The sequence below is a fragment of the Simochromis diagramma genome, unplaced genomic scaffold (genome assembly GCF_900408965.1).
Source record: "Simochromis diagramma unplaced genomic scaffold, fSimDia1.1 OVJJ01000413.1, whole genome shotgun sequence".
In the NCBI taxonomy this organism is placed as follows: Eukaryota; Metazoa; Chordata; class Actinopteri; order Cichliformes; family Cichlidae; genus Simochromis; species Simochromis diagramma.
Window position 1 is genome coordinate 2,400,197 of NW_024386948.1, and position 27,507 is coordinate 2,427,703.

Here is a 27,507-nt window from a genome sequence, read left to right on the forward strand (position 1 = left end):
GAATTACATACTGGCAAAATAACTTTAAAGGGACGTTGTCTGCTGTTTTCTAACTGCACGTTTCCATTCTTTTACATTGCAATACTTCCATTTGAAGTAAATTATTACTTTTCTAATACTGGGTTTTTATTCTGCCCCTCACTTCCTCCTCTGTCTTTTCTCCTATCCCTGTAAGGCCAACCTGATTCTTAAGCCAACTGTCTCTCTGATTGCCTCTCACAAATCGAAGGTTTAACTAGCAAGTGGGTGGAGCTTCTGTGTCCACAGCCACAGCTGTGCGAAAGTTACCACATCAAGGCTATCTCCTCTCGTTGACATCATACAAGTCCAAAACCGAGTGTTTGTAGAGCAGCCTGAAGCCTTATAGCTTTTGGTTCACAGCGATCAGTTCAACATATGCTAACCTCATTATTTGAAACATCGGTTCTGTTTAATATCAGGATTCACTAGCATTATATGTGCTGTAGAATAAATAAAAGCATTTTAACAGATCTGTGTGGACTGAAATAACATTATATCTATTATGACAACAGTTTATAACCAGTTTATAATCCATTGTGATCCATTAAATGAAGCTCTGGTTTCTCTGGCTCCTGCATTGGCTCGACCAGCGTGGTAATTTTCCCAAAGTGCTTGAACTTCCTGATTTTCTGTGGTTGCATTAATAACCGATTCGATCCTCCTTAATAATTTCTATAGTTATTCTTCATTCATAGTTTATCCTTCTGTGTGGTTTAACACAAGCATAAACCAATCATCACACTTTATAATTCCTCTCTTAACTGTTAACTGGTGACTCATACGTGTCATGATTAGTCTTTTTTTTTTCACACCGTGTCCATTACCTAATAACATTTCAGATTTTATTTTCTTTATTTGTAACTGGTGTTGATCCAACCACACTCTTTTTTTGTTTTGTTAATAATTCCAGTATTGATGACATGCAGGTGGGAAAGCCACGTGTGGCATGCTGGGTAATAAGTGACAGCCTGCTCTGTTGTCAAAGCTGACAGTGACTAGCTCTGATTCTGGAGTACGATGTGTATTCTCTGAAGCAACCTTAAGGAGACTTGTGCCTCAACATTGATCTGTTCAGTTCTATAAATCTAACCTATATATAAAAATATAGTTCTTATTATACAAAACTGTGCAAAAGTCTTGCACAGTTTATATGCAAATATTATGTATGGCCACCTTTATTCTTCAGCACAGTCTGAACTCTCTTAGGCGGCTTTCTTGTTATTTCTTTAAGGAGTCTTCAGGAATAGTTCTCCAGGCTTCTTGAAGGACATTTAAAGCTCTTCTTTGGATGTTTCTGCCTTTTGTTCTATTCTCGGTCAACATGATCCCACACTGCTTCAATAATGTTGAGGTCCAGGCTCTGGGGAGGCCAATCCATGACTGATAATGTTCCACTTTGTGCTTTCACTGCATTGGCAGTGTGTTTTCAGCATTGTTATGCTGAGAGTTGAAACCAAACCATGACACGGCCTCCACCTTGTTTCACAGGTGGCTTACTAAACACAAAGACATGGAAATGGTCAGGTGCAAGAACTTGACTGAAAATGAGTGAAAAAGCAGGAAAGGTCCACAGAAAAACTTTCAGAACACTTTAAAAATTTACAAAAAAATCTGTCTGCTTGGCAACAAACTATAAAGAAATGAGGGATGGCTCGGGACTGTGCACAGTACTATAACTTGGGCCATAAAGTGCATGCTTCCATCTTTTCATAATGGACAGCCAACCAAAAGCAATATTACAAAAGGAAAGACATTTGTAGCAAATTTTACTACACAGCAGTGAAGATCTGAAAGTTTCCAAAATGACCAGATGAGCAAAGACATTTTAAGGGTTGGATGTGCACATACGGAGGCACATTATAGACATTTAGTGAAACAGTACAGCTATAAAAAATGTCTGAGGGTTGATTGTTTACATGAGTATAAACTGAGAAGGACACCAACTGTGTGTTGTCTGTGAAACCGTCAACCAGTGTTGGTTGATGCTTCCTATTTACATTAAAGCCACTTTAAAGGGACAAAAGAGTAAAAATGCCAGTTTTCACATGGCATGTCTTCTCTCTTTAGCCACTATTTCCCACAGCATCTAATCTCAAGGAGACAAAGCTGGAGTCCATACTGCATTTGCTGGTGAATATCAAGGTCAGTTTGTTTCCAAAGGATGCACAATGAAGCAAATGTCATTTAAAGGTTCGTGTGAGTGTGTGTCTGTGTGTGGGGCGAGGCAGGACATTCACTTACATGACTAACACAGATGTTACCTTTGTGGTCAGAAGGCTGTAAGTCAATTAGGTTTTGCTAATGGGGGCCAAGTGCTTAGCTGTGTCCAACACACACACTCACACAAACACACGCACGCACGATATTGATAAGATTACCATGGTAATGTGAATACATCAGGGTTAAACCACATTAAGGGAGACGCCTTTCTCGATGATCCTCTTTTTTTTTTAGCTGCTAGCCATCTCAGCCTGAGTGCCCTCCTCTGCCTCTTCCTATGTTTGTTAATAGAACCTTTCTTCTTTCATGTCCCCCTCTTTCCTTCTGTCTTCGTGCTGTTTCTCCCACAGCAGATGCACGGTAAATCCTCCTTTGTGGCTCTTTACATCGCTAACTTCCTCTTCCCATCTGTCTCCCCAAGTAGTTTCCTCTCACTCTTTGTCTTTCTCCATTCAGCTGAGATGCTCGCATGATGGGGTTTTTTCTACAGAAATAAATACAAAATCCTTTATCTTTCAGATTTTCTTTTGTATTTACGCTCTCTATAACCTTTGTTTTTATCGACGAAGTAAAGGAGAAAGTCATGAATAAAATTAGGTTGATTGATGAATAAACAGCTTGTTATTGGCATAAAAAGGTGGCATTATTTCAACAACTGATTAAAAAAATAAGGGTCATTGTCATGAAGAGAATCCATTCATTCATTCATTCTTTTTTTTTTGCCATTTAACCAGGTTCGGGTGATGCTGGCAGTACACTAAGCAGACAAACCCACACTTCCGCCTCTCTCCGGCCACCTCTTCCAGCCCTCCGAGGGGACATTCCCAAGCGAGCCGAGAGATATAACCCCTTCAGTGTTCCTGGGTCTGCCCTGGAGCTTCCTCCCTGGTAGGACATGCCCAAAACACCTCTCCCAGGAAGCGTCCAGGAGGCACCCTAGTCAGCCAAACCACTTTTAATGGTTCCTTTCGATGTGGAGGAGAGGCAGCTCTACTCTGAGAATAAAAGCAATACAAATCATACTAATGCTGTATATGTAGCCAAACATGATATTTCCTTTATGCCAAAGTACTTCATTGTTATCTAAAATGTGGTAAATAACTGAACCACACTCTTAAATTGTTTGATGAGTTTCTTCAAAGTGGACATCAGAGACATCAAACACTGCATTTTATTGTATCCCTACATACACTGTTCTCCTAATATACATCTTCAGTAATAATCAGTTTGGCTCTGACCACTCAGTAACCTTTGGGGATTAAAAAACAGAAGTGCCAAAAGCTGCAGTTCTTCTAATGGCCACTTGAGGCAGGCTCCAAAAGCGAGTCAGGTGCCATAGACTCCCATGTTAAAAAACCCAACCTTAGAGCAGAAAATAAACCTGTTTATAGCCCGGTACAAAAAATACAAAAACAGTTTCCTCCTCTACAAAAAATGTACAATGTATATATTTAATTAAAACTCCCTTATTTTAATTTTGCTAAGGTTTAAAATTAGGGCATCCGGACACAGGCAGTGTCAGCAGTGGAGAGCTGCATGTTATTTTGCAATCTATTTACATCTAGCAGCACGTTCATGGACAGAGCCCGGTAAATGCCCTGCATATGACTTATTTAGCCAGTTACAAATACAGTACAGATTACAGGTTTTAATAATGTTTACATACAGCGCCACCATCTAGGTGATAAGTTGGGGTTGGTAGAGCTGCTCCGACTTTCTAAATTGGAAGTCCGGCTTGAGGGGGCTTTGGTATTGGAACTCCAGACTAGAAACTTCAAACCATCAGGCATCATCTCCACTATTCCAGTCAGTGAACTGAATCTCATAAGCTGTTTGTGTTGTTGCTACCTTTTAGAGCATTTTAATGCAATTATCTCACTTTTAATGTGACCTATTGTGGGCTACAGAGCATCCAAAAAGTTTCTCCCTTAGTTTTGTCGAGTGAAATTCTAATGCTTTATTCATTTTTGAATAGCACTAATTAGCAAATATGTGCATCTGCGTGCTTCACTTTTGCTACTAAATTAGCTCCGTACCCTCTCAATTAAACACGCTCACTTCTGGCTCCAAAAAACCAAAATAACAAAACAGCACGATGACCCAAAATGCTGAAACCAGAAACCAACAGTTGTTCTAATGATTTCTATACATCCAACTTTTACATAAAGTCTGCACATCCAGCTGAATGCTACAATAAGCGTGAGGAAAATTAGAAAGTACCCCTGCAGGCTAATGCTTATTTAGTTTGTGCTCTAACCCTGCATTAAATGTGTTAACACTGAGGAAAATATGGATTAATGCCAATTTTAATCCTTTGAGGAAAACGAGCCATGCAGGGAAAGCAGCGCGTTGACTTTATCCACGGTATTAATGCACGCTATATAATCGATTGCCCGTGGATGATGTAATAACATAGTGTGTCTTCAGTCACAGTTAGAGCATGCATACATAATGACACAATCCTTCTCGTTCTGTTGTGCGTTGTGGTGGTACATAAAACTGCAGTTCCTTGCCGTGCAACACTTTTATCTCCCTCCCATGGAAAAAAAAAACCTCACGCTCTCTCTCATTAGGATGCACTTGTCCTCCAGTGTTTTCTCTCCCCAGTTTGTCGAGTGCTGTTCTTTCTCTCAGAGGCCAAGTGATAAAGGCCCCACAGAGTAAACAAGGCATGGAGAATGGCCTCTTGTCTTTTTTATTATTGTGCACTAATGCAGCGCTCATTCCTGCTGTGATGAAGCAGCGTTGGAGCCCACCTTGCGAGGGGCGGGGAAGCCGTCATACACCGTCTCATACAGACTCGAGCTGTACGCAGGAAAGACAAACACTTAAACATGCCGATTTACATGCACACGGGAGTCCCCGATTTTTAATATCAGCCATCAGAGAACACGCCCAAAAGGATTAGCCACAACATCTGCAGTAGCATTTTTTAAGTAGCTGGATTCCAGTTGTAATTTAAAAAAAAAAATCACCCCACATGTCAGGTATTGTCTTGCAGCCTGGAAAATATGTGTAGTAACCCCCCCTCTTTATGTGTGTCTCTTTTTTTTTGGTCTCCAGACTAAAAAGAGGGGTGGGGGGCTTTTTGGAGGGAACGGGGTGGCGAAGGTCACTTTGATGTGACTATAAAGACACACAGCAGGCCAGTGGAAAGAGATGAAAGGGACGGAGCAGAAGTAAAATAGATCCTGGTGGAAAAGCAAAGGAGTAGGAGATGCATTTCTCTCTCCCTCTCTCTGTGTCTGTTTTTTTTTCTTTCTCTGCAAAATACAAAGGATAATGATGCTGTTTCATAAACAAGAGGTGACCAGGGAATAGAGCAGGCATCTTGCAATTAAAGCGAGCAAACAACAGTTTTTTGAACCAAGCTGACAGCAGCTATGAGGCAGTAGCTTCTGAGCAGTGGAGCCATCTTGCACACGAAGGAAGCGAAGCTCATATCTGAATAAAAAAAAAAAACCCAAAAAAACATGCAACTTATTAAGCAGGTTGATACATTACCATTCATCAAAATAGGGCATTTGGCAACTGCTGATCAGCCACTGATTTATTTAGTGAGTGATTAATAAATTCTGCTTTATTTAAACAGACTGCGCTCAGAGATGCTTTTTGGATATGCCATAATTAAGCAAATGAGATCTGTCTAGATTGCTGTCATATGTGCAGGTTTTCTGCGTGGTGATCTTAATATCTTAATCATTTTAATGTATGCATAATCTAACGTCGAGTTTGTTTATATTTACAGCGTGTTCCTAAAGATTGCTTGGAGCTTGGATTCCTCACCCTCCTGGCTTCATGCAGTTGCCTGCCCCCATTAGGCTCAGATGTGTACTGCAAATGAATCATCCTGTACAGAGACGAGGTTTGGCTGGATATCAGCCCAGACTGCAGTCAGTGTTTTATTATTATTATTTCTCCTTTCTGAATGGGTGACAGACTGAGCTCAGAAATCACAAAATGCCAGATTAAGTTTATTACAGCTTAAATCAACGCCGGACAGAAACACCACCCCACCGAAGATCGTTAAAGCTGGTGCCTCTGGGGTTGTTTCCTTAAACTGAAAACGTTGCATTCCAGTGTAAAGTTATTTAGCCGTTCCCTCTGTCCGTCTGTCTGTCTGCAGAAGCTGTTTGTGACTGCAGCTGAAAGTGTTTTGATGATTGAGCTGTTTCTGGTATTGAAGGTAGCACAGAAGCTCACATACACAGAGAGAGAGAGTGAGGGAGGAGGAGTGGTAAGACAGCAGACAGACACCAGATGTTTCCGTAAAAAAATTCAACCAGTCAGCAAGCACAGCAGAGGCAATATCTGCAGTACAGTAGCTCGAAGCAAGTGTGTTATTACCTTAGCCGGGGCATGCCCGTACCTTGGGTGGCCCGACAGTGAGTCTAGTGCCTCCTGGTGAAACACGGGGACACCCAGAAATCAGGTCGGGAATATGTTTCATGGGTTAGATTAGGATGTCTGTGTGTGTGTGTGTGCAAAGATGAACTTTTTAGATAAAAATCAGCGACATTTTTAATGATCCCGGGGGAAATTGGGTCACTGTAGCAGCAAAGAATATCATGAAGATAAAAATCCAGAATATGTAGATGATCAAAGAGAACCGATTCTGTTTCTCTCCCTGTTTTCTGTCACCCATGCAGTGCTATAATGGTAGATGCTCATATCAGACAAAGTTTCCAATAAATAGGCCAGCACGTGTGCAAATAATCTCAGACTTCTTACTGCTCCAAACACTCTGTTTCAGACAGGTTTTTTTCTGCTCTGCATCTGCGTGATGTCATTTGCCCCGCCCATGTGCTGGTGAAACCTTCTGTTTGCGAGTGGCAGCAAAACAGAAGAAAGCTGGCTTAAAGGGCCGAGACGGCAGATGAGTCGAGGAGCTGCACCAAGACAAGCGTGGGATAAAATGATCTTGACGAGTCTAAGAATAAAAATATGCATCTGTTAATGGGTTGCATCCCCTTTGAAGCTGCAGCAGCCATCGGTTTACTCCAGAATCCTGTGTGTGGCTTTGTTTACATGTGTGCCTGTGAGTGCTCTTATCATTTAAACCTCTTTGCGGTCCCCCAAAGAAATGCCGGACATCTCTGAAGCATCATCCCCGTGAAGACCAAAAGGAGGTCGCGAAAGTCCCTGTCGACCCTCTGCTCTTGATGTGCCTGTAACCCCGCCCACACACACGCGGACGCACACACTAAAGATGCTGATAGGGTCAAGTCGGGGCTATCTCTGGCTTATCTCCCACGTCAGATCTAAAGCTGTCTGTCAGTGATGAAGAGAAGAAAGCTGAAGGCCTCAACCGGGATCACTCAGCCTCTCAAAGACTGCCCGACTTTCGCAAAGCTTCCTCCTTGAATCCACAGCCAGCTGACTACGGCGAAAAACACTGATGGGAGCGAGAGAGTGTAGGAGAGGTGTTGCAAGAGAAAGAGAAGAGGTAGAGAGGTGTGTGTTTGTGTGTGATGGAGATGTGTGTGTGTGAGTGTATTTGGGGGGGGGGGGGGGGGTAGAAAAAAATGAGGGAGAGTTATCAGTCATGCCGTCAGTCTCCGGGGCGGGTTGTGATAAGAGAGGCAGCGGTTGGTATCTCTCTTTTTCTCTCACTTCCACATACACACATTATGTGAGAGAGAAAGGCCCTGTTGTGTTCCCCTCTACCGCCCATGAGTGAGCACAGCGCAGGTGTGCTGGGGTGAGGGCTCAGACTGTATGGCAGCCATTTGTCGACTGCATTTTGGGGCAGAGAGACGAGAGAGGGAATACAGATGGTGAGACCTTGGGAGGGGGTTCTGTAGAAAAACGGGGTTCCCATATTGCAGCGGCAGGTTAAGTGTTTTGTTGCAAGGCCTCTTTCACTGAGAGACGTGACCTGTGGCTTTTTTTTAAACAGGCGGCGTGCTTCCAGCGCGTATCGTTTTAGTCATTTTCAGCATTTCCTAAACGGTGTCTTCTTATAAATGTCTTCTTCGCTCTTCTCCACTGCATCTCCTCTTCTATATAAACAGAAGATTTAGCCATGACGTAATGTTTCACCTACACAGGAACTCACAAGTCATCAAGACCGTAGTTTGATTGACAGGTGTGCTTGCAAGTGCTGTGCAGCATTAGCTTGTTGCCAGGAGTACCAATGCATATGCAACCAAGAATCTGAGACTTCACAGTATCTCGTGTATTCCCTTGCGGGTTAAATCCAAACACGTTGCATCCACAACATTCCCACTGTACTTCTCCCACAGTTCAGCTTCCATTAGCCATGTGCTGACCCTGATATTTTTTGGGGGGGGGGCAAGGGCAATGGTGGGAGGAGAGATGTTGACAAATGTTGGAGGGGGAGTATCAAATGACCCCTGGGGACGGAAGGGAGGGGCGGAGCAGAAAGTGACCCAGTGTTGCTTGAAGGTTTGGAAGCGCCTGTCTTCTCTCTCTTCCTTGTTATCTCTCTGAAAGGGTGATAGCGGAGGTTAAGCAAAGATCACATCTGCTCTTTAAAGACTTCAGTCAGTGCTTTTGCCTCAGATAACGCAAACAACACGCATATAATCAAGTCCCCGATACACTGAAAGCGTTCGGCAGTAGAGGTGGGCGGATCAATCCATTTGGTATCAGATCGATATTAGCACGGCTGGATTGATACTTCTTTTTCTAAGTTCTGTATATAGCCCACTGAATTGTGTTGTGTAATTTTTTTTTTTAATTTTGGGGAAATTAAAAAATATGTGTCAGGCATGCACTATGAAAAATGAAGGTATCGGTATCTGTAATACTGGCTTTGTATTTTCTTGCCATCGATACCAAAATGTGCAATAACAAAAGTTCATGTGGGCACAGACCCCCCCCCCCAACTGGAAACTCAGATTAGCCAATCACAGTGACATCTGACAGCCATCGTATCCTCAGGGCCAGAGGTGGGTTTTAAAATGACTGACAGGCAGTAAGAAAGCCGCAAGTCGATGGCGTCTTCTAAACCTGGGGGTGTGTAGCGGCGGGGGATTGACAGTTGACTGAGGTGACAGACAGACAGTGACACACAGACTTGTCATACAACCTTCTGTCAAGGGCATTGGGGGGGGGGGGGGGGGGGTCTTCTCTTGACATTGTAGTAAATGTCAAGAGAAGACACAACTATTCTCCACACAACTTTCAGGTTGTGTGGAGAATAAAGAAAGAAGACGATGCTTAACGTTATAAAAGTGCACACTCAGAGGTAAAAGCTCCTACAGAGAAGCAGTACAGTATCTTACATTGCCTCAGAGAGTTTGCTGTGACCTTTAGGAATGCACATTTCCAAAGAAAGATGCCAGCAAGGCTACATACTGTACCTCATTACACAGCCAGGCCTCAACCAGTCCATTACATTACACGGTAATACAAGCCATAGGCAGGGCACATGGGCTGGACGCTGGAGAGGCCTTTCTCAGCAGATTATTTTGGGCTCGGTACTGTGTCATTACACGGCCTCCCGCTCTGTATTTAGCCCTGTTGATTGCAGGGCTGAAATTGGGCAGGGCTGAGGTGGGTTCTCCCTCCACTCAGTCGAGGGCTTTGACATATAGTATCGGTCGTTCTTGTGCGTGTGTGTATTTTGTGGCAAAAGTCGGCTGTGCAGCCACCCGCCTCACTAATCAGACACTCCCTTCTTTCTCACTCTCTGTGATATATTTTTGATCTTCATCTGCACCCCCGCCCATTTTTTAAACAGCCCCAGGAGAAGCTGTGATCCCCTGGTTTACCATGAGAATGTTTTTTTTTTTGTTTGTTTGTTTTTTAATCTCGGTCTCATCTGTGGAAGAGTTAATATCTGTGGTGTCTTTTGAAATAGGATGCATCTGTTTATGTGTGTGTGAGTGAGCGAGTGAGGGAGAGCGTGCCCCCCCCCCACACACATCCTATAACCGGCGATCGACGGGAGGGGGCGGAGCCGAGGCGCCGTGACTGTAACGCGATAGCTGCTCAGCTCAAAAGCGCGATCACTCACACACACAGTGCACACACCTCACAGGCTGGACCCACGCTGCTGTCGGGGCAGAGCGCAGGCTTCACGGAGCCGTTACCAGAGAGAGGAGCGAAGACAGCAGAGAGGAGAGGTGCTGCAGGAGGAGGCACGGCATGTTCGTTGTTTCTGAGGATCCAGAGCGCGCTGCTTTTCATTTATTTCATTACTTTTGTGCCTCGCTGGGAAGCAGCTTCGGACTGGGGTTTACGTGGCTTTGAGAGCTGTTACCGTTGGACTTTTTTTTTCTTCGGGTTTCTTATAAAGCTCCTACCGGAGAACCAGCCAAACCCTCGTGTGCGTAAAATCCGCGAGCGGGAGGACGCAGAGTTATAGGGAGATACCGGGACAGGGAGAGTCCCCCTCATCGGTCAGAAGTTGGCGCACCCCGGAGCCTGCTGTCCTGTCCGGACTCTGCGAGGCGCAGATATCCCCTGAAGCCTCCCAGCTGCGGAGCGCACGCAGCACTGATCAAGGAGTTTGTTGATTCACTGTGGGTTTTTTCTTCTTCTTCTTCTTTTGGATGCGGTTTGGTGGCATCGCTCCGCTAAATGGACAGAGTCAAAAGGACAGCGCTTACAAAATATTCAGATTTTTCTCAGTGACAAGTAGTTGGCGCACACTTTTCTCCACCAATGGTTTAATAAACACCGTGGGCTTTTTACTACAGCGGTTTAGTTTTCACTGCTGGTCCCAAACGGCTGTGGATTTTTCTTTCTTTCTTTTTTTTCTTTTGGAGGAACGGAAGCATTTCAATCCTGCGAGGTGGAAACATTAGATACTTGAAACTATCTATAAGTTTTTTTGTTTTTTCGTTTTGTGTGTGATTCAACATGGATTTTGTGTTCTCGTTGGTTGGATTCTTAATGGCAGTGTGCCATGTGTCGTTAAGAGTCAGAGGACAAAACGGTGAGTTTTTTTGGTTACTTCTTGATTTTGACGCACTCGTGATCTGAGTCAGCCAAAACAGCCTAATTGACACTAAACGTTGCTCTAAATCACGGGAACGTGTTTTTACTATAAGCACCACATTTAAGTATCATCTTCTCTTGGTCATTGTAATTGCTTTTATCCTTCAAATTCATTTCCAGGTCTCCAAGTCATACGTTTCAAATTATTTCAACACACAAACGCTCCCATGATAAAGCTGTTGATGTTTTATTCCTGCTAAATATGGTAAATACAGCAGCCTGCGGAGGAAAGGCTCTTTATTTGTTTTGTTTTTAAATGTTTAGATCTTATGCACTTGTTTCATCAAAATCATACTAAACATTAAAAGCTGAAAGACATGGATGCGTTCATTAAATATTTAGAAAAACGGAAAGTGGAAATTGTTACGCTTAGAATAGTTTGCCGTGAAGCGTGAATGTTATATTTAAACACGATGTTTATCCAACCCGTTCTCATCAGTTGTTTTCCTTTGATTAATCATCTCTGGATATAAACTAACCCCACGCCTGATTAAAATGCTTTTGCGCACATCGTGATGAAAACGGCTAAAGCTGGGTGAAGAGCCTGCGTCTCACAGAGCCCGTGCGTAAAAGCGTACAAGCTTCAGTTGTGTTGACTAATAGGATCACTATCTTCATCAGCCACCACGAGTCTCTCCTTCAGTATCTCCTCGTGCTCCTCTGGGTTGTCTGGGCAGGGTGAAGCCAAGGCTGAGAGCTCCAGGCGGCGTGGAGGCACACCGCCACCTCTGCGCTCTTAGCCGTCTAAAAGAAAAGAAAAAACCGCAACTAGGAAGATAAGGAGCAGCATAATAGGAGCCAGTTGGTATGGATTTAGAGCCTTGCTTTAAGGTACTTAAGTAGTTTACTGTTCAAACAGAAACGACACTGTGGTATAGCTTAACCACATGAGTCCTTTGTATTCTTCAAAAAAAAAAAAGGGGGGGGGGAATAAATTTCAGGTTTCACCATGTGGCATAAAAATCAGGGTGATCGCGATGCGTTCGATCGCCGGCAAATAAATGAGTGGATTACAAATTCACGCGTGCCGTTTCTTTACGCGGACAGAAATTGTGACAGATTTGAAGCTGCTGCCGGTGGTTGTTGTTGGTGGTGAGCAAGGCTTGTCTTACCATACAGAGAAGTGACGCCACTGGTGGGATGACACATGGCCTCACGCTCGGCTCACTCGTTCCTTTCTCAGATTGTTGACGCATTTACGGTGGCACACTTTTTCATATTTATGGGCGCTTTCCTTCGCCGCTGTGGTGATCAGGTGGCATTTGGCTAAAAAAAAAAGAAGACAAAACCCAAAACTGCTTTATGTCTTTCTTTCGCGTGTCTGTGATTCTCAGTGCTGGCTTTTTACTTCTTAATCATCATGCGCTGTAGTAAGATGTACATTTTATGCGATCTGCATAAGTAGTCTACTGGGAGTAGGCGGGCTGGGGAGCTGTCCGTGAGCTCATCATGACTGCTCAGCCTTTACAATACCACCCGCTGGCGTGCCTCAAAACAAAGCCAAGCTTTCTCTTCACTTCATTTGCACCCATCATCTTCTTTTTTTTTTTTTTAAGCTACTTGTTTTAAATAGGACAGCTATCTCAGCCATCCCTCTGAATGTGTGTGAGTGTGTTTTTCACTGGCTGCATGTACCCGTTGATCAGAGACAGATGTGGGCCTCTTGGCAGTCATCAGGCAGGCAAGAAGCTGGATCCCCCCCTATTCTCTCTCTCTCCCCTGCCAAGACACTGCACCACATCTCCCTGCCTCTGTACTCCCCTCAAGAGCCACATTACACACAGATGCCAGAGGAAAGAGAGACTGACAGATAACAGAACAGAGACAGAACAGGGAGAAAGCGAGAGCAGCATAAACAGAGAGACGGGGGGAGTGGGAGAAAGACGGTGACTCCAGAGTTTAAGAAAGCACAGAAGAGTGACCGAGCCATAGCACGAAGGCAACAAAGAGGAGGAACGCTCAGAAACCAGATCAGCTGAGTGGATTCCGCATCAAGCGGCATGGTGGAGGAAAAGGGCAACATCAAAGTGTGCAGGGGTCAAGAGTCAGATCGCATCCAGGGTTCATGAAGGGACAGCGTCACGTAAAGTGGGATAAAGCTCCAGCCACAGGGGTGAAAATACTATAGCAGAGATCCTCTTGTGAATGTTAAGCACACAGAGTCACGTTAAAGTGTTTCATTTTCTAAAGAGTTGCTGTTTTGTGATGACAGAGTCCATCTGTGCTTCGGCAACTTGATACATTTGCAGCGGCAAAAGGTTTCCCCTAAAATGTAATGTTATGGAACGAGCAGATGCACGCCTGAGGCATCCCAGCCAGGAAACTCTTTTAAGTGTAAAAATCCTACGAGGTGCCAGGGTAAATGATCCACTAAAGATGTTCAGCGCTTGGACAGGTCATGCTGTGGACTTCTGTTTTTTTGTTTTTGTTGTTTTTTTGCTGGTGGCACCTTCACCCTCATTACAAAGCACCATTTTTTTGTGTGTGTGTGTGTCTTCCTCAGGCAGTTTTCTGCTGCAATATTTCTGCACGAAGAAGAGTCACTTCCATTCCACTTGTCCTGTAATCACAATAGTTTGACTCGCTGACATGTGCATTAATTACTCCTTACCACAAGCATTAATATTCAAGCCATTAAGCAGCTCATTTGCATGTTTATTGAGCGGGCGGCTGTGCATCCTCTCCATTCATGGTATTGACTTCTTTAGAAGTTGGATTTCTATTATTTAATAATATCAGCTCCAGGGTGAAAAGAACTTAGTAAATTTTATCACCTTACATGATGTTTTTTTCTTTTCTCCCCCTTCACCCCTTTGCCTCTTGTCTTCTCCTCTCGTCTAGGATCCTTTGCATTTCTCTGTATTTTAATCTGGCCTGCCTCAAAGGTATCATCTGCGATAAAAAACAAGGTCACCTCTCTTAGCATTCATAGCCAAAGACAAACCGAGCGGCCCGTTCAATACCAGTCAGGTATGAGAGTCACAGGCTCGCACGAAGCCCTTGAACAGCTCACCACACTCAGGGTGAAATTAAATACAAGACCCCCATAAATAAAACAGAGCTGGGTCTTTTCAGTCTGTCGCATTAGCTGCACATGGGGGGGATCTTAACGGGCGCTCGGGGACTGGGTTTTTAGGTAGGGAGCCATAGGGGGTCAGCTTTGTCAAGAGGCAGGGTGTTTTAGAATCTACTGCAATTCAAACTGCAGGTTCTTAAAAGAAGGAAGCAGTTCAGGGGTGTAAATTTAAAGAGAAGAAACTGCCTTTTTTGTAAGAAGTGTAATTCACCCAAAAAGAGGTTACTTTTTTTTTTTCTTCTTCCTTTTTTTAAGCAGTCAGTTCCACTGCAAGGTAACACTCTGCAAGGTGGGGGGTAGAGGGTGCTAACAAATCACCAAGACTCCTGCAGCAAAGCTCAATTCTTCACAGCTTTCCCTTGCTGATGTAGGCTCGCTCCACCTTAGACGGGGAAAATCTTTTGTGAAAAGTGCTTCGGTGGTGCAGGTTTGACACTGGCGCGCAGAGCCGAGGGGGTGCACCGGTGGGGGGAGAAGGAGACGTGATACAGTAGCCAGGTAGCGTTTAGGATTAGGCCCACACCATTACCCCCCCCTCCACCCACCTCCTGCTGAAGGCACCAGTGACCATCTGTTTACTCGATTGATCCATTGATCCATTGATCGGAATGGCCAGCGCTGTGCATTTAGCTGATTAACGTGGGGCACTTATCCTGTTAGGGAGGGAGGAGTAGAGAAGGAGAAAGAAAAGGGAGGCAAAGAGGATTTGGGGATATTATCTGCTTTTGATGTGGCTTTTGTTAGTTCTTAAAAGAAATAATCCCCCTTTAAACACAGTTAACAGTGTTTAACAAAAAAGCCATTGTCAGCTGTTGCGTTTCTTGGAGCCGACTGTTATTTGCTTTTGGTCAAGTTTCACAAGCTCAGATCCACCTAAGCATCAATGCATGCTAGTGACCACTGAAATCAGGCTCAGCTTTCAGCGGAACGCCGTCGTTTAGCTACAGCGTATTTGATTTTAGATGTAAATTTGACGCTGCGTTGTGTCAGTGAGGGGAGAGATTTCTATGCTTGTTTTATGTTCACAAGCACAGACACAGCCCCCCCTGACAGGAACAAGAAAATGTTATGGGCGTCCAATCTGAATGCAGGGAATGAATAAAGGCGTTAAACTGTAATCCTCAGGTTTATTTCTACAGACTCCTCAATCTGAAAAGAAACGACGACAAGAATAGAGCATAAAAAAAGTGAAATGAGTCTCAAATGTCTTTCTGAAATAAAGTTATTGGTTAATTAAACTAATATGAACGTGGAATAAGAAATAAAGAACCAGCTGGATGATAGAAGTGCAACAGTTTTTGTCTCATTATTTTTATATTTCTGGTCTATTAACAATCTTGCTGTTTCCTTGCATGCATACACCTGCACACTTTACCTCCATCACATCCATGGCCAATTTGGACTCACCGATTAGCCTAACATGTGTCTTTTGACTGAGGGGGGGAGTCGGAGTACCTGGCGAGAGAAAGCATGAGTCTCTCTCTCTCTTAACGCTTTTATTTTGAATACGGCAACAAGAAACATTTGAAACCAGCATATTGACTAAACTCAACCATCTATGACTGGGTGGGCCACGCTCCCTGCTGCTGAGGCGCACACTGGTTTGACCTAAAAGGTCTTAAAGCAGGTCCCCACCTCTTCATCTCCCTCCCTCCTTTGGCCCAGCCTAGTGTCGAATGGGTGAGATTAAAAGCAGTCAGAGAGACAACCCCATGCTCTTCTCTGAATGTCTGAATGCATGAGTGCTGCCCACTCACTCCCCTCGTATTCCCTCACTCTGGGTGATAGCACTTTTTAATTAAGGTGGGGAAGCGGGGAGGGAGCAGGCGCAAGGGACGGGACGAGAGACACTAGGAATGATGGAGGGATTTATCAGCGCCTCTCCTCGCACTCGCGGCTTATCCCAGAGCGTGACGCCGTGCCTCCCCGATAAGGCAGCTAATAGAAATAAGAGCGGCGGGACGTGCAGCCGAACTCACACATGCTGCAGAAACCTGAGCTAAGACATGCAGACGTATGCACATTTTCTCAGATAATGAAGATAAAGGCAATCGCATTGGGTGCGAAGACGTCTCAGGAGCGACTAAAAAAGAAATGTGTGCACACACTCACACAAAAGTCATTAATTCATTTCATTGATACAGTCTGCGCTGTGCTTTATGTCTTTTATATTTCAGTTCCATCCACTCAAAACGCAGCTCTGCAAACATACTCTTAAGACTCACACATACATAAAAGTGGCATTGTTCATTGTAATAGGGCCTTGGTCCATGCATGGTAGGGACATATGCAGCACTTTGTGTGTGAGTGTTTGTGTGCAGACAGATGGGCTGCTCTAGTAGAAGAGACAGTGTAATTCGTGGAGCTCGCTGGCAGCTCCTGAGTGCTTCCCCTCTGTTACTCATCCAGCACCACAAGTTCTGTTCACACCCAAACATTCTGCTTTAAAGTGAAACACACACACACACACACACATTTGTACCATATAAGCATCCTCATAATGGCGAGCTATTCAAAAAATTAGAAGAGAATACACACACCTGTCACTTTCCTTCTTCTATTTTATTTTTTTCTCATCAGCCGCAAACAAACACCCACCAAACTGCACACACGCATGTTTGCCAGTGCATGTGTGTGTGTGCGTGTGTGTGTGTGTGTGTGAGAGGTGACTGACAGAGGTTTCCCCCTGGGGGTCGGCATCTGCAGGACAGCACCGGATAGCAGGCATGTCTTAATGAGGCTCGTCAGGCTCTTTTGCGCTGCACACACGCACCCGCTCCTTTCTCCATCTTTTCTCTCTCCTCCTCGGCTGCCTGTATTTTTTTCCCCTTCCTCATCACCTTTTGTCGCCTCCTCCCTCTCCCCGCGCCTGTCACTCCTCTCCCTCGCTCTTCCCACCTATGTGCTCACCACCGCCCATCATGAATCAACCCAGCCTGCCGCCTTCACCCCCCCTCCGATCAATCTTTCCCCTTCTTTCTCAATCCGTGTTTTATCCATCGCCTCGCCATCAATCCTCCACCCTTCCTCACATCCCTCTGCTCTTCTTCATCCTCTTTCTTCACCCTCATCCTCTCTGTCACATCTCCCATTTTCCTTTCCTACTGTAATCCTTTCATCCCCCCTTCTCTTCCCACTCATTCTGTCATTTCTCCTGCATCCCTCCTCTTCATCCTCCTTTGGAGGCCACTGAATGGGCAGCTCAGAGGAAAAAAAGTGTTGAGGCTGCAGGATTCTCCCCAAACGACTTAATCTGCCGAGGCTCTGCGCGCTGATAGCCTCTTGCACACCGTCCCCTCCATAGGCTTCCCAACAATGACTGTCTGTCTGCACAGCCGCGGCAGATAAAGAGATGTCTGTGCATGTGTGTGTCTATGTGTGTGTGTGTGTGTGTCTCGGTCTTTCTGTCTGTCTTTGTCATTCTTTCCTATCCCTGCTATCTTTTTGAAAAATTTCAGTTAGTGATTTTTTTCCTCCCTCCTGTGATTGACAGGCCCTCTGCGTGTTTTTGGAAGTGAGTTTGTGTGTGTGTGTGGGTGGTCCTTTGAACATTGTGCAGTGGCTCTCTGTGTTTCCGTGTGTTTATACGTGCACCTAAACGCGTGGGCGTGCGTTAAAGCATGTATTCATGTGTGCACTTATGGCTAAAATTGCGTGTGTGTATATTTGTGCAGTAGTTTGTATCTGTGCGTACGCATGTGGGCGGCTGGAGTCATGCGCTCCCATGAAATCACCGGCAGCTCTGTGTGTGTGCGTGTGCCTGATGTGAGCGTGGGCGTTGCTCCTCTCCAGTAACAAAGTAAGGAAGCCATCGCAGCTCTATCAAATGTCAGAGAATCTAAGTGTGCCTTTTAAGCACAATAGGCGGTGGAAATGTCAACACTTGAAGGGTCTATTACACTTCAAGCCTTTGGTGCTGTTTTTTTCCCCCCTTATCTTTCCTTCTGTTTCCTTTATTGGTGCTTTCACAGAAATTTGAAAGAAACAGGCAAAAATATCAACCCATTTATGTCAATAATGGATTCATTCCAGTAGCTGAGTGGTTAAGGCCAACGTTTAGTGACACATTGTTAATGCCATATGATTCATGTTCCTGTCTCAGCTCCTTTCCTTCCTCATATGTATTCCTATGAACGTCCGCTACTGTAGTGAAACAGGATTTGTCTGTTGTTGCGTTCAAAATCGTGTTGGTTATTAAAGATCTCACTGGAGGATCAGCAAACATAAGCTAAACAAGGGATTGCCAAACAGGGATACAGTTAGCCCAGAGTGTACTTCAGGTCCTTCCAGAAGAATTATCTAAATTAACTTTCACCGGGACAAAAAGAAATGAATGGAAAGAATCAGTCAAATCTTAAAGAAATGCTTAACAAGTCATGACTTTGCCCTAAAATACATTTTTAAAGAGTCTATCCTAGTCTAATTTTTTCTATCCCTTGGAAGATATACTTCTGCGGTTTTTCCATAGATTTCAATTTAGGATTCTTTGTCTCTTTTCACTATCTGAACGTCTCTCTTTGATTATGTCTTTGGTGCTTCTCTCCATAACCAGCAGGCACATGAAAAGATTAGCTCAACTAATAAGAAAATCCAAAAAGAGTAAGAATTGAACCGACCCGAGCAGTAACTTCTTAAAGTAATGGCTAACCGGTAAAAATCAACACAGAAAATAGATAAGTAAATATGAAAGATTATCGTTAGAACTAAAAGCAAACAAGAAGTTAAATAAAAGTAAAATGTATGTACAAAGTGTTACAATAGGAAGTTAAAACAATGGATAAAAACGTTAGCTAAAAGTATGGTGAAAAGCTAAAGTTGTTAGCTAGCACTATGCTATCCAAACAGAATTTTAAAAGATTTAACAGGTAAAATTGATCAGTAATCATAAAATAAAACATTAGAACCATTGTGGATGAAAGCAGTTTGGATTAATCTTAGAGCTGTGGTGGTACATCAAATGAAAAAGGTTGGGACCATCTGAGCTAAGCTAGCTCCTGCTGTTGTCATGGCGCCCCTGTTTTTTTTTTTTTTTCTCTAAAATTGATAATATCTCAAATCTGTTGCAGAGTAAGATTAATAAAGAACCAATATGCACAAGGCTGCCGGGCTTTGTGCGTGGATGTGTGCAGAATACTCATATATGTTTCTTTTGTATGTGCATGTGAGTTTATGTGTTTAGCATGTTTGTGGGAGATAACGGAGAGAGCGAGAGCCGCCGTGGCTCACGGGGCGAAATCAGAGAATGGGGTCTTTTGTTAGCGCGTTAGCTTTTCATTACAGAGTAGGGGTGAACCCCAGAACCTAGCTAGACAGGCCGTCTGCGTGTCACTTCCTGTCTAAGCCTGCAGAGCTACGCTATTGGCAAGCTATTGTTCCTGGGAGAGCGTGATAGGATCAGGGAATGTGTCCTAATGTTTGCAGATTGGCTTGCAGGAGCAACAATTACACTTGGAGAACGCTCCCTATGGGAGAGTAGGGAGATAAGAGCCTGGGTGTGGAAGAGGGTGAAAAAGGCTCGGTGTGTTTCTCTGTGTGTGTGCGCGCTTTCACCAAATGCAACAGTAATGATCTTTTATTGTTTTAATAGCTTACCCATGTGGCGCTGCTTGCATTGAGAATCCACAATGGAGAAGTTTTTCCAATTTCCTCCTAACTGACAGCCTAAATTGCTTTCTTTTGTTTTACTGTTCATTTGTTGCTCATCACATCTTCATATAGAGAAGCAAGGTAAATGAAGGGGCGCCCACTGAGATGCTGCACTAGGGGAGCGCATCATTTCCTCAATCTTTTTTTATTATTTATTTATTATTTTTCAGTGCTTTAAATGAGTCTGCCCCTGCAAATGACGCTGTGTAGAAATGCATCAAATTATGTTTAAAATAAAAACATGCATAAAACATTTTTAACCGTTCCTCTTCGCCTGCTTTATAGTCAGTACCTCCCAGCACCTTCTAACTCACCTTTCTGTCTCTTACACAGCGCCGGAGTGCGGAGGTTTGCTAGATGCCAGCGAGGCCGGTTATATCACCTCCCCTGGCTATCCTCTGGAGTACCCCCCACACCAGAACTGCCACTGGATCATCACGGCGCCAGAGCCCTCGCAGCGCATCGTCCTCAACTTCAACCCCCACTTTGAGATCGAGAGGCTCGACTGCAAGTAAGACGGGAAGGCCGGGGAGGGGGGAAGGAGCTGGATTCGGGTCATAATGGTGCAGTCCATAAAACCCACTCTTTTCTGTCAGGGGAAAATTGGCTTCACCAGTAAGATGGTGTGCTATTATTGTGGCTGAATGATGATTCATGTTGACACGTTCATTAGTATGCTGCAAAAGCATCCGTATCTCAAACAAGTAATTTCCAGTTGAGGCGCACAGATTTTTACATACTGTTATAATTCAGTGCCGGGTGGTTTGGCCCAATTCCAGGCTGCTGAAACGTAATCCACATTTTGACCACAACAGGTCAATCGCAAAGGAAATTTTAATTGCAGATTGCAGGCTTCCTGTGAATAGCAGACCATTAGGTAGACTGTGGTTTTCTTTTTATATTTTCTGACATAATTATTTATTCAGAAAATGGAAAGCACATAAGCTCCATGTAGAAGCACATAACCATTAAACTCATTTTGTCCTGGATGCTAGTCGCCTTCTCCCAGGCAGTTATGGGGGTTAAATTCCTTGCTCAAGGGCACATCAGCTGCAATATCAACCCTCTGTGTTTTAGAGGACAGGAAACGCTGCTCATTTCCACATCCCAAGGTTTTCTGCTTCTTTCACACACTCTTGAATACAGACGAGGAAAAACAGGTCGCAATAAAACAATAAAACCCAAATGGAAAGAATGATTCAGATAGTTTAATAATAAGTTCCTGTGTTATTTCCGCTGGTTAAGCTTTAAAAAACAAGCGTTGTCAGCCAGGATGTATTTGTGTTTTATCCTGCTAAGAACCATATAAGGTGAGGTTTTTAACCTTCTGAAGAACAGCAGACTAGTCGGGAAGATTTTTGACAGATGTAAAAATTTGAAATTTACTTTTGAAGGCATCAGCCAGCATTACCCAGACTATAAAGCTCTAATCCCCCCTCCATCTGATAATCAAATGCCAAGCAATATTTGGAAGTCGGCGTCTGCTTTTGGGCAGTAAAGACAGAATGATAAGATAGGATGTAAGAAAATGAATCATGATGTATTTTGAAGTCAGAGATTGGAGGGTGGGCCGAGAGAGAATAAACAGGGGAGGCTTTAAGAAGTAATAGGAGAGAATGAGACCCAGCTGTTTATCTCGATATGAGCGAGTTGGTCAGTTTCCTTTCTCAGAGACATAAATAATCCAAATCATATGGTCTTCTATTGTCTATGACCTCAGAGGAAGACAGTAGCGGGAGGGTGGAAAAAGCTCCCAGTCTCTACTGTTTAATTCAGTTTTATATACAACCAATTTTGGTCAAACGATGAGTCCATTTGGTCAGTTTATCAGTGCACTTTCTCTCTCTTCTCCACTCGGTAAATTGAAGAATTAATAATGGGGTTTTTTTTGCATTTATTTTATCTTTTTTTGCATTGTTCGTCTACAAAGTGCTTTGTCTGGCTGGGAGAGGGGAAGAAAAACCAAACCAAAATAAAAAAAACGTTGCTTTCATGAGCGCATGAATGGCCGCTTTGGTTGGAAAATGTTTTGTAATATTTGACGGGTTCTTTTCGCACGGTAGCGCCGCGACGGCATTGAACTTGAAATGTTATTTTGATGTCGCCGCCTTTGAGTCGCCAGGTTTTCGTCGTGTTTTTTTGTTGTGTAATTATCTTTTTGCACTAAAGCGCCTCTCCGCTTTGACACCAGCATCGCTGTGTCGGCAATGCGGCGTGCCCGCACTTCCTGCTGGACTGGTAGAGAGGGAGGGAGAGAGAGAGGGAGGGAGGGATGCCTCAGCTGTTGATAAGCAGTGTGTCAGGCAGTTTCTCACAGCCCAAGGCATGCAGGGCAGGAGGAGGCTGAGGGAGGAGGAAGAGAAACTGAAATACCCCCTTCTTCTACTTCTTCTTTTTTTTCCCTTCGGTACAGACAATCTTATTAGGATGGGGTTTTTTTAAACATTTTTTTTTTAACACACGCCTGAAGGGGACAAGGCCTCGGCGTGCCCTCTAACACACACTCCCACTCAGTCTCCCTTCATCCTGTATGTATGAGTGTGTGAGTGTGAGTGGGCGTTTATGAGTGAGTAACTGTGCAAGCACGTTTTGCAAGTTTGCACGGTTAGCATCCCTCTCTATCCATCACATCTCTGGTGACCCCCACCCCCCAGTTTGGAAAGAAATAGGGAATATTGCCAGCATGTTTTTATGCATCACCTTTAACACCAGTGTGCCCTTCTGTGTTTTGTAGAGAACCCTTTAAGGCACAGAAAACAGCAAAATAGGGCTTGATAATCCTCCTCTCTCCATCCCGTGTTATGCTTTTCTTTTTTTTTTCTTTTTTTTTACACGGATTGATCCAGGCCCTGTAGCGCTGTTACGGGTTGCTTCCTTTTCTTGCCTGTATGATTAGGCATGGCGGTGTGAGAGAGTGAGCAGAGAGGAGATTTTTGCATGTTTTCACGGTCCTCTCTGCGAGGTTAGGGCAAGGGGAGCCAGAGGGCTTTCCAGGAGGAGGGAAGGGCTCGGTATCTCGGCCGGGGCTGAAAATCTGCGTGACAGGTGGGATTACAGAGATGGCAGAGCAGAAAACCGAAGCGGTGTTACCTGAAAGACGCAGGGCTGTGGTGTCTGGACTGCTGATCATGGAAGCACGCAGGAAACGGGGGGGAAATGGTCACATGAAAGGCTGAACATGTGTTTTTGGATATGCTTATAAAGCACGCATGCACGTGCGCTATTAAGCACGCAACCTGTCGGTGTAAAAGTGCTCATCAGTCATCACCTCACCACTGCCACCCCCCACCCCATACCAAGGCACTTTAGGCCTTTATAAAACTGAGAAAAGTGCTTGGTCAGCTCAGGCAAGGCTTCTGAACGCTAATATCCCCTGCCAGCTGGTGATTTTCCCTCGGCGGGTTCAAACAGTCAGTACTCGTGCGATGTAACGAAGCCAAACACCGGCTCGACTGCAGCAATCAAATCGTGAGCCTTATGCAGGCGCTCCATGTCTGAGGTGGCACTTTAATTCAGGATTTCATTTCAGGGGGAGTCCGGCCATGTGCCAAATAGCTCTTACCTCCAGGCTGCCAGCCGATTGATGCGAACTAAATGTAATAAAGGCTAGATGAAATATCAGGCCCATATCTCTAATGCAATCTGCCATCACCAAGCCCCAGGATGCTACCTAGTGATATACCAGGAGTCGAGGAAGGGGAGAGAGAGAGTTTCTCTCCAGCTCTCTTTCTCGACGTCTCCCTCCTCCGATTTTTTCCTTCCCTCCATCTCTCCCTTTGTTCTTCCTCTCTCCCTCTCGCTCCCGCCCAAGGAGGTGTTTTATTTTTATGCACTTGAATTAAACATTGAAACGGGTGGGTGCACGCGCACACACAGACACACACACAGACACAAAAACAGTCATTCAAGAAGATCCATTTCTTGCACTTTTTCCCGGTTTTTATTTTCTCACTTTTATTTGGTTATTTGTTATTGAATGCAGTCTGCCTGAGGTGGAAAGATTTTATTATATAACTTTATAACTCTTCAGACACACAGCTAGACACCCCCCACACCCATCCCCACCCCCCCGGGGCTTGTGACATGTCTGGCCACAGCGAGAAGTGCCACCAACACACGTACCAGCTCTGTGTTTCTACGCGTGATATCGCCTTTTTGCTAGAGCTCGAGGGAGGGGTGGGATCAATGTCTGTATTCCGCTTGTAATGGGAAATCTATAAATGATCAGCAATAGCCAGAGGGGAAGGAAAGTAAAGAAGGCGCAAAAAGGGAAAGGGAAGGATGATGGCTGAGGATGAAAGGAAGGACAGACGAGCTCCCAGAGGTCATGGCTAAAGGAGGGAGTTGTTCCAGGATCATATCTGTCAACATCTGGCACTTGGCCTACAGTTAGGACACAATCATGGTCATCAGCGTCCAGCAGTCAACACAGCTGCCGGGATTTAATGATGATATAATGGTTAACTGGTACAATTAACCGTAAAAACCCAGCATGTGATTAGGATAGCCCGGTGCAGCTGCAGCACTGTTGTCTCTGTATTCATCTGTCACAAATGTAATCAGAGTTGATGAACTACGCCGCGGCGCGAGGAAAGCACAACGGCCAACATGCTTCGATAGAGGTGAAACGCGTCCAGCGAGAGTCAGCAGGGTCACGGCTTCAGTGCAGACAGCGTTTATAGTTTGATGCTTCCGATCGATGCTGCACTAGAAGGTCTGGGGCTGAGCCTAGACGGTCTGTGGTCAGTGGTTTGGCCCGAGTCATCTGTAAGCATGAACTCGTGATGGACAGCAAGGGGGAGGGCGGCGAGGCATGAGGAGATGAGAAGGAGAAGTGCTGTTTGTTTTTTGGAGGGGGCTAGATTGAAGATGGCAGGCCCCCGCGGATCTGCTGGGATTTCGCTCGCAGCATCTAGTTAATATTTCAGAGGCACTTATGGCTTATTAGAGTCCCCTTTGCGGGTGGGAGGGAGTGTGTGTTCAGATATGTGAATATCTGGGTGTGTGTGCCTTTGCTTAATTTCTGCCTCTGCTTGTGTAAATCGCGGCAAGGCGGACGAAAGAAAGCCAAAGACAGCGCCTCATTGTTTACTGGATGGGGGTCTTGAGGTTTCTCTGAGCTCTGAGAAGTAGAAAAAACGGGTGTAGAAACACAGGCAACAGGAAGGGGGGAAATCATTTCAGCCGACGGCCCCGAGTGTCTGAGGGTACGGCCAAGTTTGATTTCCTGATGCTCGAGAACAGCTGTTCCCCTTTTAACAGCATAAACAAAATAAATCAAGGAGACAGTGACGCACCCGTGGCAAATTACGTGTTAATCTCTTACATAGTGCTGAAGTTCCCAGAGAATGCTTTGTGTAGGCACTGAGAACAAACTAAATGAAACACATACACAAAGCTAGCTCTTTTACAGAAGGGTGGTAAGATGAGAACTCATGTGCTGATTTCACAAAAGATGCAGGAGGACGGTACCAGCAAGGACTGTAAATGTATATAGCAGATCCCTAAAGGGGAATGACAGGACTGACTGCACATTATTGCATAGTGACCACTAGCAGGGTTAGTAAGGCCACAGAGGCATAAAAGGCCTATAAATATATAAGCAAACAGTGCTCTGCAAAAAGACTTAACACCTAACAAAGACTTGCAACCTCATATCTCCACAAGCTCCTGCTTAGAAGATCTGCCTAAATGAACACATCAAGATTAATGTTGGCTTTGAGAAGTTCCCAGATTTCACAGTAACACCTGCTAAATGATGGGCGATGATAGCGAATAGGGCGGACCGTCGACTCTTCGCGAGGTAGGTTGTTAAATCTGCCCCTTCACATAAATAGTGCTCATTCTACTACTCTCCTCTAGTAAGGCCAAAAGGTGCCATACAAGCACAGCTCGCATTGTTTAATGGCACTGATTATTGTCAAATATGTGACAATAAATAAATCTTTGCTACGTAAACCTCATAAAGGATGTAATTTAGATAAAGTGTCATCATGTATAGTAATCTTCCAGAGCAGCTTCATTGTTTACGATACCGTCAGCACCCAATTTGGCATCTCTTAAAAGAAACCAGTACTGCTCGTACCAGTTTCGTCTTTAGTGGTTTCTCGATTTTTTTATAGCCTATTTTTACAGTTTCTGCTGTGTGTCAATGTAGAGTTTTACACTGTTTTGTGGTGTGTATGTATACTCGCTTTGGGCCTGCGTTTGGTTGTACTGAGGCACTGCTGCCTGCAGGAAATGTCCCTGGTCCCCAGCAAACAGCAAAATGTGTGAAAGGCAGTTAGTTGTTTTGGCGCAGGGGTGTCGTGATATATGAGATCAGAGGAAGAGAAGACGTGTCTGGGCTGGTGCAGAATTACTGGCCTTTAAGGGTTTTTAGTTTCTTTAACCTTCTCCCTCTGTTCCAGCTATATTCTATAGGGGAAATGAGAGAGGGCGAAACTGCTGCCCCCCATAATGGTTCCCTAACACAGGGCTGGTCGTGCTGACCTAGACAGACCACCAGACAGACGGAAAGTTGGGGATGGATGGTGTCAGACAGAAAGGCGGAGTTTGAATCAAAACAATTCCTAGAGGAATCTGGATCTGGATGGGGGCTTTCTGCTTCCGTGTGTGTGTGAGAGAGCGGGACGCGGCGCTAATGCGTACCTTCATGGGCGCAGATGTGCGAGTGCGCATGTGCAAATGATTTATGTGTGTGTCTGCGCAGTGTCCTGGAATGCAATCAAGTGTGTGCTTGGGAGAGACAGACAGTGGGCTCTCACACGTCAGGTCCTCATGCAAGTATTCATCAGAGCCTGGGGAGAGGCTGAGCGAACAGGTCAATAATCACATCTGAGGAACACTCACTCACTGACGCTAATCCACGACAGGAGAGAGGGAGAGGGGAGAGAAGGATAGAGACCCACTCCAAAATCAATTAAAACCTAATTAGGCTCTCAGCTCCTTCGCGGGCCTTTTATCCTCGGCGTTGGTGATGCAGCATCGAGTGTGTACGCGCACGCATGTGCTTGTCTATGCCGGCATGTGTCTGTGTACACGTCTGTCTTTGTGTGTTTGTTGGCACATGTTTTGAGTGTGTGTTTTCCCTAAAGCATGTGTCAGTAACAGCCCTAAGCAGGCGTACTTAAGGGATGGCCGCGGCTCTCACAGACTCACAGTTGGAGCCTGCCACTAAAGCCTCTACGATCGCCTCTGTAATGCAGGATTACAACCAAGACACGTATAAGAGTATTGGACAACAGCTTCTTTACTTACTAGGAGGAGAGCTCTTCAGGCCTTCTTTTGTGCAGATTGGCTTGAGCCCCAGTCGTCATCACAAGCTTAGACTGGAGGAGCGTGCAAGAAGACTGAAACATGTCGCAGTGCACCTTTGAAACTTTAAGATTTATGAATTTTTAAAAAAGTAACAATAAAAATTGGTAAGAGAGAGGCAGAGAGAGTGAAACTGTTGAAACCGGTTCAGGAGGTGTAGCAATATCAGGCTATCATGCTATTTAGCCTAAGGCTGCTTTCACACCAGCCGTGTTTGGTCGGTTTAAATTAGACTCTGGTTCACCTGTGCAGAAGTG

The 27,507-nt window shown here is 44.7% G+C and overlaps 1 protein-coding gene across 4 annotated transcripts in view; it reads left to right on the forward strand.

Moving 5' to 3' along the window:
• Positions 1-2,639: 2,639 nt before the first annotated feature.
• nrp2a (neuropilin 2a) overlaps positions 2,640-27,507 on the forward strand; it is a 70,019-nt gene continuing 45,151 nt past the window's right edge. For 2 of the 4 annotated variants that reach the window (XM_040038245.1, XM_040038246.1), the window contains exons 1-2: positions 10,195-11,149; positions 20,267-20,444. In XM_040038245.1, the coding sequence (XP_039894179.1) occupies positions 11,074-11,149; positions 20,267-20,444 (254 nt within the window). In that variant the 5' untranslated portion in view covers positions 10,195-11,073. Of the gene's footprint in view, positions 2,652-10,194; positions 11,150-20,266; positions 20,445-27,507 lie in introns of those variants that run through there. The other 2 variants (XM_040038244.1, XM_040038242.1) reach the window with 2 other exon arrangements.